The 10,092-nt window shown below is 40.1% G+C and overlaps 1 protein-coding gene across 2 annotated transcripts in view; it reads left to right on the top strand.

The window, feature by feature from the left end:
* The window catches only part of LOC122539346 (protocadherin-10-like), a 56,485-nt gene that overhangs the window by 5,223 nt on the left and 41,170 nt on the right, over positions 1–10,092 (top strand). For both annotated transcript variants that reach the window (XM_043674089.1, XM_043674090.1), the window contains exons 2-3: positions 24–82; positions 178–284. In XM_043674089.1, the coding sequence (XP_043530024.1) occupies positions 24–82; positions 178–284 (166 nt within the window). The remainder of the gene's footprint in view (positions 1–23; positions 83–177; positions 285–10,092) is intronic.

Below are 10,092 nucleotides of genomic sequence, written 5' to 3'. Positions count from 1 at the left end.
ATTTGGTGATTCCTGCTTTACAGATTAAACACCAGCGGACGGAACTCAGCTTTCTAGTGGACAGGCCCCGTCGAGTTAACAGGTGAGCACCTACTCGATCCGGAACGTCATGCAGTTTTCACTGTTGCCCCGTTTGAATTCGGGTACTAACACTGGCGGTTCTTGTTTCTCTTCCAGTTCGGCTTTCCAGGAGGCGGATATAGTGAGTTCGAAGGACAGTGGCCACGGGGACAGCGAACAAGGGGACAGTGATCACGATGCTACGAACCGAGCTCAGAACTCTGGTGAGTGTGCTTAGTGGCGTCTCGAAAGTGCTCCCCCGGACTCTGCAGTGGAGGTGGGTGGGGGAAGAGACACATGCATTTTTTGCGCGGTGTAACAGAGAATAGAACAAGCAACCCCCTCCAGGCTCGGAGTAGGGGGCTGCATGATTGAATTCGCGCTGTCCTGTCTGTGTTGGAATTCTCAGTAGTCCACCCAAGTGCTCGTGTGTGTGAAGGAATGGACATTCCAGCACAGCATGCTGATGTGTGAATATTGAATTAAGAACAACGTGTAGTTAACTCAGCAGCTCAAATTTCACCCCTGGTGTGTATTCCATGCGTATTACGGTTGAGTCACGGACTTTAAAATCATTGTGTGATGTTCTGTTGAGCGAGATGGAGGAAGTGGCGTGTTATTTACTGCTCATCGCGCCGCGCCGAATCCAGTTCCTTTGTGATATATATACTGAGCACAAGCTGTCCGAGAAGAAACTATTCTCAGTCTAATTTCCCCTTTCCCCTTTGGTTTCCTTGGTTGCTTTTATCCAACCCGACTACTACTGCTTATTATGGAAAACACGTTTGATGCTAACGGCCGCTCAATGGCCTCTTTATTTTTTTTCCGCCTTTAATGAATGTGCAATCTGAAACGAGTCCTCCAGGACTGGCATTCGTCTCCATCATTCCTGACTTGTTGTTGAACGTGATGGAATTTGGAAAGAAGCGACAGTGGCAGGGTCAGGGAGTTGAGAAGGACACAAAGCAATGGGCCTGTGCCAGATGTCCCCAGTCAGCTCTCACTGGGGGAGGGGATGGTGGGGAGGATTAACTAATTCCCCAGAGCTTCATAAAATTCTTAAACCCATTGCACATTCCCCACACCCGGCGACTGAATCTGAGAGGGTCGTTTCATTTGTGGTTAGCATGTGGTTAGCATGCTGCTCTCTCTCAAAATGTCGGGATATTAAATACACCCATAACACAGAAGATGGCAGTAATGCAAAACTTATCTGGCTCTGCAGAGCCTTTTTGCATTACCTTCCCGAAATGGAAAATTATTAGTCTGGATGACAAAAAAACACTCAAATATATAGGATGGCTTTTTTTTTGGCCTGTCTGAAATAGAGGTCAAACCAACAACAGATAAGGAAAAGTACAATAGCTGTTCACTTGTTCAATGAACCACAAGTCTGTGTTTACCATTGACTGAGCAATCTTAAAACACTGCCAGTGAAACCGTTGATTATCAAGTAATTCTGGAAATCAGATCAACGTTGGTTTCAACCGGTTTAAGGGAGAGAACTGTATTATCTTAACGGGAGAAGTTTAGGGTCGTGCAATGTAAAGCTGGTAATCATTTTAATGCTGCGTTTTGAAATGGCTTATCTGTGTGTCTGTATAAACACTTTATATACTATGTAATGTTAAACAACTTGAGCACACTTACAACACCAAGCAGGCAACCAATATAAATGGACCAGAAAATTTCATTGTCCGAGTATATGCAGTACTAGGTAACTAGTTTGACTGCAACAGCTTGGTATCTTTTTTCTCTGTCAGCCATTGCCCAATATGTTCCCCTGAACATTAAGATAGTCTGTTACTTTGGCACAAAAGCTCCAACTAATTTAATGGAATGTGTTTGAAATAATGCACTCCCTCCAGTTGGGTGCTAGTGTGTTTGTCTGGATTAAAATAAATACTTCAACAAAGATCTATAACAATCCATGTCCCTTAATTACTCTTATTCTTAGAACTGTAATCTGAGATCAGCTCATAGAAACACAGAAGGTGACAACAGCCACCTCGATCATTTTAGGTATGTTTGTTTCTGTTGGAGTTGGTGCTAGCCCTTAACTGAGGGACAACAACTGTTAGAATTTGAAATATACACATGAACAAAGATGGAATTAAGACAGATTAGAATTATGTCAAAGCTTGACAATGAAAGATGGGACAAAATGATGGGAAGAATAGTGATGTGGTTTGTGTTCTTAAGAAGGTTGGGGGGGGTGGGGGAGGTTAGAGAGGCCAGAATGGTTTAAAGAGACAATTCCAGGGAATTGGGGCTTCCCAGTTGACAGCTTTGCCAGACTTCTGGACAGAGGAAGGGATGGGAGGGGCAGATAAATGAAAAAAAAAGTGTGCCATATGGGTTCTAGTTGCATAAAGGCAAAGACACCAAAGTCTTTGCAGACCAAAGGGCTTCTAGCTCACTAGAGAGAGATGCCTGGTGGTGGTTTAATCTGAGGGTCACCATGCCTCAGGCAAGGGGAGATAATGGAAGGAGGTTTTTTCATTGCAATCTCAGCCTGTGTGGGAATTGAACCCACACTGCTTATGATAGTCTATACCGCAAACCAGGTGACCATTGCACACACTAAACAGGTAGAAATACCATTCCCAAAAGCAGTTTGTGGGAATGCTGGAAACCAAACAAGCCTGTAAAGTAAACTATAATGGAAGAATAAGTCAAATGAATTTTGGTGTTCTCCGCTTAGCTCTCAATAAGTATGGATCTCCATTTAAATCTGTACTACTTACATGTTCTACAATAGAAATCCTCAGGAATAGCTCATATATGAAAGAAACATGCACAAAGTTATAGCCTCTGATGTTGGACTGTCTTATATTGTGTGGAAAAATTGCCATATAAGAATATGGTCCAATTAATATGTGACAAAATGGAAAATTGTGAATTTCCAAAATAATCTCTTTATGGAAAGAAGGAGCAGCTAGATAATCCAAAGCAAACCCTTGACCATCAATTATCTGATGTGTCTTCACAACTTAAAGTTGATAGACTATCTCCTCTTTAAGAAAGGAAGTACTTAAATGACAGTTCAGGAATCCAGGAAATTCACACTTGATTATTTTACACCATTCATCCATAGATTTAAAGAATATTGGTGGGGAGAAAGGTAAAATAGTGGAGAAAGCACCTGCCTCTTTTGTACTGATGGAAAGTTACAGTTTGGAAATCCTGAATGCATATCTTTTACCCACCCAAGAGCTCAGATTGTGTTTGATCTTTTGGGAAAGTTTGCATCAAAGTTCAGCAGCTATTAGGAAAGGCAATTGAATGTCGGCCTTTATTTTAAATGGAGTAGAGTATGAAAGTGGGGAAGTGTTGCTTAAACTATACAAGGCAGTAGTCAGACCACAGCTGGAATATTGTGAACAGTCTAGGAATTCTTATCTGAAGAAAGATTTACCAGCATGGGAGGCAGTTCAGTGAAAGTTCACTAGCCTGATACCACAGGTAACCAGGAGTTTTTTTCAGAAAGATCATATGCAGTGTGAGATATCTCAGCATCAGAGGATATGACTGTGTACATGATACAGAGAGACTGTTATATGAGGAGAAGATGAGTAGGTTGAGCCTGTATCATTGGAATTTCAAAGAATGAGAGGCAACCTTATTAAAACATACATGATTCTGAAAGGACTTAGCAGGGCCGATGGAGATAATTTGTTTCCCTTTGTGGGAGGGTCTAGCATCAGTGGGTAATAACTCAGAATAAATGGGGTTTATATTTAAAACATAGATGAAGAGAAATTTATTCTGTTAGAGGGTAGTATATCTGTGGAATTCTTTACCCCAGAGGGCTCTTGAGGCTGGGTTGTCAAGTATGTTCAAGGCTGTTCAGACAGCTTTCTAATCAGTAAAGGAATCAATGTTTATTAGGAAAAAGGCAGGAAAGTGAAGTTGAAGATTATCAGATCAGCCATGATCTCATTGAATTGAGCAAACGTGAAGGACTGAATGATCTACTTCTGCTCCTATATCTCAAGGTCTTACAGACTGAAAGGGTGACTGGGTGGAAGTAGAAGTAAGTTCAAAGGTAAACAGCATGAAATATAGCAGAACCCATTATTATCCCAGGTGAAACCTTAGAAAATGTATTACTAGCATTTTGTTATCAATATGCGTGAAGATGCTAATATTGAACATCCCCCATGTTTTTCCCTTTCTTGAAATTCATGAATAGGCAGTGTAAAAGGCGGCATTGTTTCAATGTAGTTGGAATATAATACCAGCATACTATGGAAAGCATCAAGTGACTCATAATTATATTTTCTGTGTATCTCATGCATTGACAAGCCACTGAATGCTTTTAAGGATGTTAAAGTAGAAGGTATATTTGATACTTGTATTTCGAATGCCACTTACAATGTTTTCCTTCCCCCAGTGTTGTCTTAGTTGTGATATTAACTCCTTGAAATATAGGGGGACATCATATGTTGTAGGAAGCATAATGGAAGAGACAAGCCACAGATACTCTATGATTTGGGATAGTTGGGAAAAGTTGAGGAAGTTCCGGACTTGTCCCTTCTTTGCTCCGTGTTCTTGGTTGTCTCGAATGTGTTTAGTTTTAATCCGATTCAAAAGTTCAACATGAAAGACGTTCAAAAGCATTTGAATCAAGTAAGGGTTAACCCAACAAGAATAAAATCTGCCTAGATTTGGAAGGAAAGACATGAGGATTGCAAACTTAAATATTGCAAAACAACAGGAGGTTAGTCTCGAGGGATAAACAGAAAGTGACTTACATCAGCTGCGGCCTGAAAAATAAAGGAGGGAAGATTTGTCAGTTTACAAGTTTCGCTTCATTAGGTATGAAAAGCAAGAATTGTTTTGATGTCGAGAACATTAAACCCCTAAGGTGGAATTTCCTGATAATTTAGGGAAATAGTCAGGGATGTTTATTAAATGCGTATGTTTATCGCAACTTGAAAATACACAAAGCCCACTTTACAGCAGGGAGCAAGAAGGAGATCGAAGAAACAAACCACGGAACCGACAGCCGAACGTGCTGCCCGTTCAAAGCTGTACAGCTCAGAGGCATCCCCACAAGTCCTATCGACTTCTGTCTTGGTTGATCAGGGCAGTCCCCAAAGACCTTCGCCCCGCTGCGATTGGGTTTCAGAACAAAAGAAGTGTTTGTTGATTTTAGCAAACAGTGGGCGTTTGTCAGCCATACTAAAGGAGCGATCTTCGGAGGAAATAGAGCTACACCGCGGCGATCCAGTAGCAGTAGGCTTTTGCAGCATTAACATTAGGCAACTTGAAAGAATTTTAGGACATGACCTCCTACTCGTGTGATTGCATTTTCAGTATCAGACCGCTGTTAAAATGCAATATACTATTTGAATAACAGTTGCAAAGTCAGAATCTAACGGCAAGACATCCCCCAATCGCAGCCGGGAAGACTCTACACGTGCTCTTTATAGTTGGCTTCTTTTTTTAGGTTAAAAAGACACGATGCTGGCGATCCCGTTCCCAGTTCACGTCCGCAGTCTGCAACAGCTCACTGATCAGTCATTTACTTTCAGACTTCTGCATAGCAATTACCGGTGTGGGACTAAGACGGAAACCTTGTATTTGCATTGCAGGAGCTTCTTTAATTTAACCTGATTATACATAAAAACAATTTTGAAGAGAGATGAGTGCATGATAAACGAGCATCGCCTCCCTCCCTCGCCGCCTTGTTGAACTGTCCACTCCCACTTGTAGCTCCTCAAGTTCGCTGCCTGGCGCGGCGCCGATCAGATGAAAAGAGTCGTGACGCTGTGAGCACCCTAAGGATCAGAGTTGCATTGCTAACACCAGCTTTCATACTGACTACTGCACTGTGCGGCTACCCAAGCATCCCCTCCCTCATGGAGCTGCTCCAATAGTAGCACGCCATGTTGACTAAATAAACTGTTTATCTCCTAAACTGGTTACAGTGGTACAATACAAATTTGGTTTGAGTGTTTTGCTGTCGCTTTGTTTGTGTATCTCATGGTGGCACCCGTTTTCTTGTTCCGGGCCTAACTGTTGAAACACTTGTCGGACATCCCCTCCAATCAGATTGAAGGGGCAGGTGACATGAAAAAGCTGAAGGAGAGGTGCTACCTTCTTAATTGTACCTGATGCAACTTCAGGTTTATTGTCTTTTTTTAAACATGGGTTGCAGCTCCACTGTTCCTGGCAAGAGTTTGGTTACCAACAAAGCTCGTGTCAATCGAGTCTTTCGTTGTCAGTGCAAAACCCACTGGACTGCCAACTGCATGTAAGAAAGCACTTTCATGTTTGCATAGACAAGCGTTGCCAATAGAACATGCAATAACAAGCGCATGTCAATAGCATCTGCCTCCGTGTCAAACAGAAGCATGGAGTGTTTCTCCATACAAATTAAATCAATTAACCACACCGTTCCTCAGATTGAGAATACTTAAAACGGTCGTGTTCCCATTCTATTTGTAATAGCTGACAATAGTAATAATAGTGGTCAGCTTTTGCCCTACCACTCAGGTTTGATGTTTTGATGAGTTGACTGAAGCAAATGACTTTGAGTGGACAGAATGCCTGAAGTGAAAAGCAGTGATGTCAAGTATTTGCCTCAAGAACCCAAAGGAGGAGTAAACTCTAATCACTTGTGATTTATTTTTCCATAAACCATCTAATCCCGTTGTGTGCCCCATCTGCAGTGCATGTTGACTGATTTTATGAGTTTATTTAAGATTTTTTTCAGAACTATATAATAGCTTTATTCTAGGGGGAATCACCTGTCACAGAGAGCTGTTGCCTTTCATATGATTTGGAATTAAACTGTAATACATTCAGGCAGGACAGAGGTTTTTGATGTAATTGCAGGAGGTGATAGCCAGACCAGCAAACAGCTGTGAGCAAGTTGTTTTCTAATAGTTTTCAAGAAGTTGATCTTGTGTAAAATATTCAATAAGAAATCAGTGCAGTGAGACTGGTACATAAAATTCTACTCAGCATTATTTGCCACATCATAAACTTCTAGTTTCATAATTTGTTTGATCCCTGTTATTATCAATAGTCATTATGAATGTGTGATGTGAAGATAATTGGAAAGTGTTGGTTAACTTTGTTAAGAATATGGTATTTCATACATCGAAATGTTTTCTTAATTTTAATATATGAAACCATTGTGATTTCAATTGATTTTAAAAGTCCATGTTTTGTTGCTGGAGTGTAGATTTATATGCCTATTTATTTCTCATTAAAACACTCTAGCTACTGGTTTACTTGAATACATGTTCCTTAAATAAAAGCAGCTCTCAATAGTTTTAATAGCCAGGGGAGTTCAGTAATAATTAAACCAGGTTTTGTAGAATTATTTCCCTGCCAACACTGCGACTGCCATTTTAACCTCTTTTGTCCTCTTTGCTTTGTTTCTGTTTTAACTCTCTTTGATCATTGTTTCCTTGTTCCCCTGCCTTAATTTTTCTTTTCTGAAGTGGAGGCACTTGGTTACATATGGCAAGCTTAGTGAACAAATATGCTTTGAAACAAGCAAGCTGTTCTAGTGGCAGTGTACAGTGAGCCCTGCCTGCTTGCTAAGACAAATTGTACCACAATCTCATTCATTATTGCTAAATTGATAATATCATACCAGTCCATTCCATGTAGCTAAATAAATGTTCTAATCGCCCAATCCATCTTGCTGAGCTAATGATGCCAGACTGAATCTCGCTTTGAATTTGATTGGTATACTGATTGCATACAAAAATCTTTTCTTATTAAAGATGTGAACGCACAATGCAAGATAAGAAAATGGGCGTGTTTTTGACAATCATAATTTTGCTTGCTTTTTAGTCAAATTTTGTCAAACAGTAATTTAAAATCATGGTGATTTGTCAGGAGAAAGTGAGGACTGCAGATGCTGGAGATCCGAGCTGAAAAAGCGCAGCAGGTCAGGCAGCATCCAAGGAGCAGGAGAATCAATGTTTCGGGCATGAGCCCTTCTTCAGGAAGAAGAAGGGCTCATGCCCGAAACATCGACTCTCCTGGTCCTTGGATGCTGCCCGATTTGTCAGGTGAATAAATTATATCCATGCGAATGAGGTAGTAGAAGTTATAAGTTTTAGTTATAGAAAGGAGGATGCAATGGACAAAATCCACTGCAATAGCAATAGTGATGATACACATTTTCCTTCAAGCCCTGGATTTAGTTGAGTTTTGAATGTGTTTTGGTTAAATGTTACAGTTCAGCCATTCATGAATCCACTGCATGCTGTTATTTTAAGCTTCATTTCTTGGATCAGGTAGGATCTACCTTACACTGTGAGAAACAAAAAAGAAATACTATTTATAGAATATGTCTGCTACTCTCCTATTGAACGATTAGGCATCAGATATGGATTCGTAACATTAGATTGCCACATGCACAGTACAGCACATTTTTTTGCCATAAACAAATAAGGAAGTCATTGACATACTGCCCACTTCTACTGAAGTATAAACACAGGAGGATGTGCAGTGTGGCTAAATACAGGATTGTAGGGAATGCTTTTCCTCTGAACATGTGCGTGATTTTTAAGAGGACAGCTGCCCCTTAAGGCAAATCCAAATTAGGCAAAGTTATGGCATTGCTAAAATGACATGCAAAATACTTCTAATTGGGTCATTTTAGGTAACTACTTCTCCAAAAGCAGAATTATTCTCCAAAAGCCTCCTAGAGTTGAATCATTATTAATGTATCAGTAATTTTTTAAATGCTTAGAGATATCTTCTTAAATGGGTTGTTGTGGGTTTGGCATGATCGACTCCACACAAAAGAAACGCTGGATGATGAGTTTTGTGTAAAACCCTTACCATTCCATGATTATATTTTACGAAAGCTATATGGTTACACTTTCAACCCCTTCCTTGAAGCATATACAACAGCTATTTACAAAGCCAATTTCCCTTCTGTCACACAGATATGTGACCCTTATGTCTCTCCTTGATAAACAACATATAAGTCACATCAAAAGTGTTAAATTTATCTTTGAGAGGGCTCGGACTAACAACAAAAGCTCTTATATTTGTGCAGAAATGCCTGCTGTCATCTCTTGTCTTTTTCACCTTGTGCTCATCAGCCATATGGTGGCGAGGTTTAGTTTTCATGTCTTAATTTCGATGTCAATGCTTTTTCTCAGTGTCATCACAGTTTTTTGGTGACAGGCGTGTGATATCTGAAACAAGCTTGTAAGAGGAGTAAGTGTTTTACCTGTTTCTGTCGGCACAGAGTTTATTTTTTATTGTGCTTGATAAATCTCCTCAGTGGAGGTCCCAGAGGAGAGAAGAGGCAGGTTGTAAATAGAGAGCGAGGTTTAATTACATGGCTGTAGGCACTTCAGTAGCATGAGCACTGGTAGGTTGGTGACAGAGCTATTTAAGCTAGTATGAAATTATATTACATACATCTGTTCATTTCCTATGCTTGTACTAACTCGCAATTTGACGATAAAGTGGATCAGTTTTATGAACATCCGAGATGAGAGCATTTTTGATTTAAGGCAAAACATTTTTAGGTAAATGAATCTTCTTAGGAAATTTCATTTCAGAAAATGGAGACTCCCTGTTCAATTTAATTTTTTGAGGGGGGGGGGGGGGGGTGCAAATATCTCTAAATAACAAGTGCTGATAAGGAACGGGAAGATTGCTTTTGAGGACATACTTACTGCCTTCACATCTTTCAACCTCAAATATCTTCATTGTTATACTCATTTCATCTTCCACTAGTGGTTAAAATGCTACAGGGCATTTAGCAAGCTGAATTTCCATCAGACTTTAATTTCTGCCACTAATGTAAAACATAGAACAGTATATTCAAAATGAGAAACTAATCCAGTCTTCATTCAATATAAATTCTTGCTGGAGATACAGTCATATAAAGGTTCCAATTACATGTCTGAAACTGTTCAGAAAGTTATGAGTACTGTGTGTACATTACAGTTATATTCATCTGCATAACACCAGCAGACCCAAGGTGCTTTAGAAAGGTTCCATCAAAACTGCAAAGCAATAATGTCTTTCATACCCTCA

Source organism: Chiloscyllium plagiosum, chromosome 32, assembly GCF_004010195.1.
Source record: "Chiloscyllium plagiosum isolate BGI_BamShark_2017 chromosome 32, ASM401019v2, whole genome shotgun sequence".
NCBI classification, from domain to species: domain Eukaryota; kingdom Metazoa; phylum Chordata; class Chondrichthyes; order Orectolobiformes; family Hemiscylliidae; genus Chiloscyllium; species Chiloscyllium plagiosum.
This window is presented reverse-complemented; position numbering and strand designations above follow the sequence as displayed.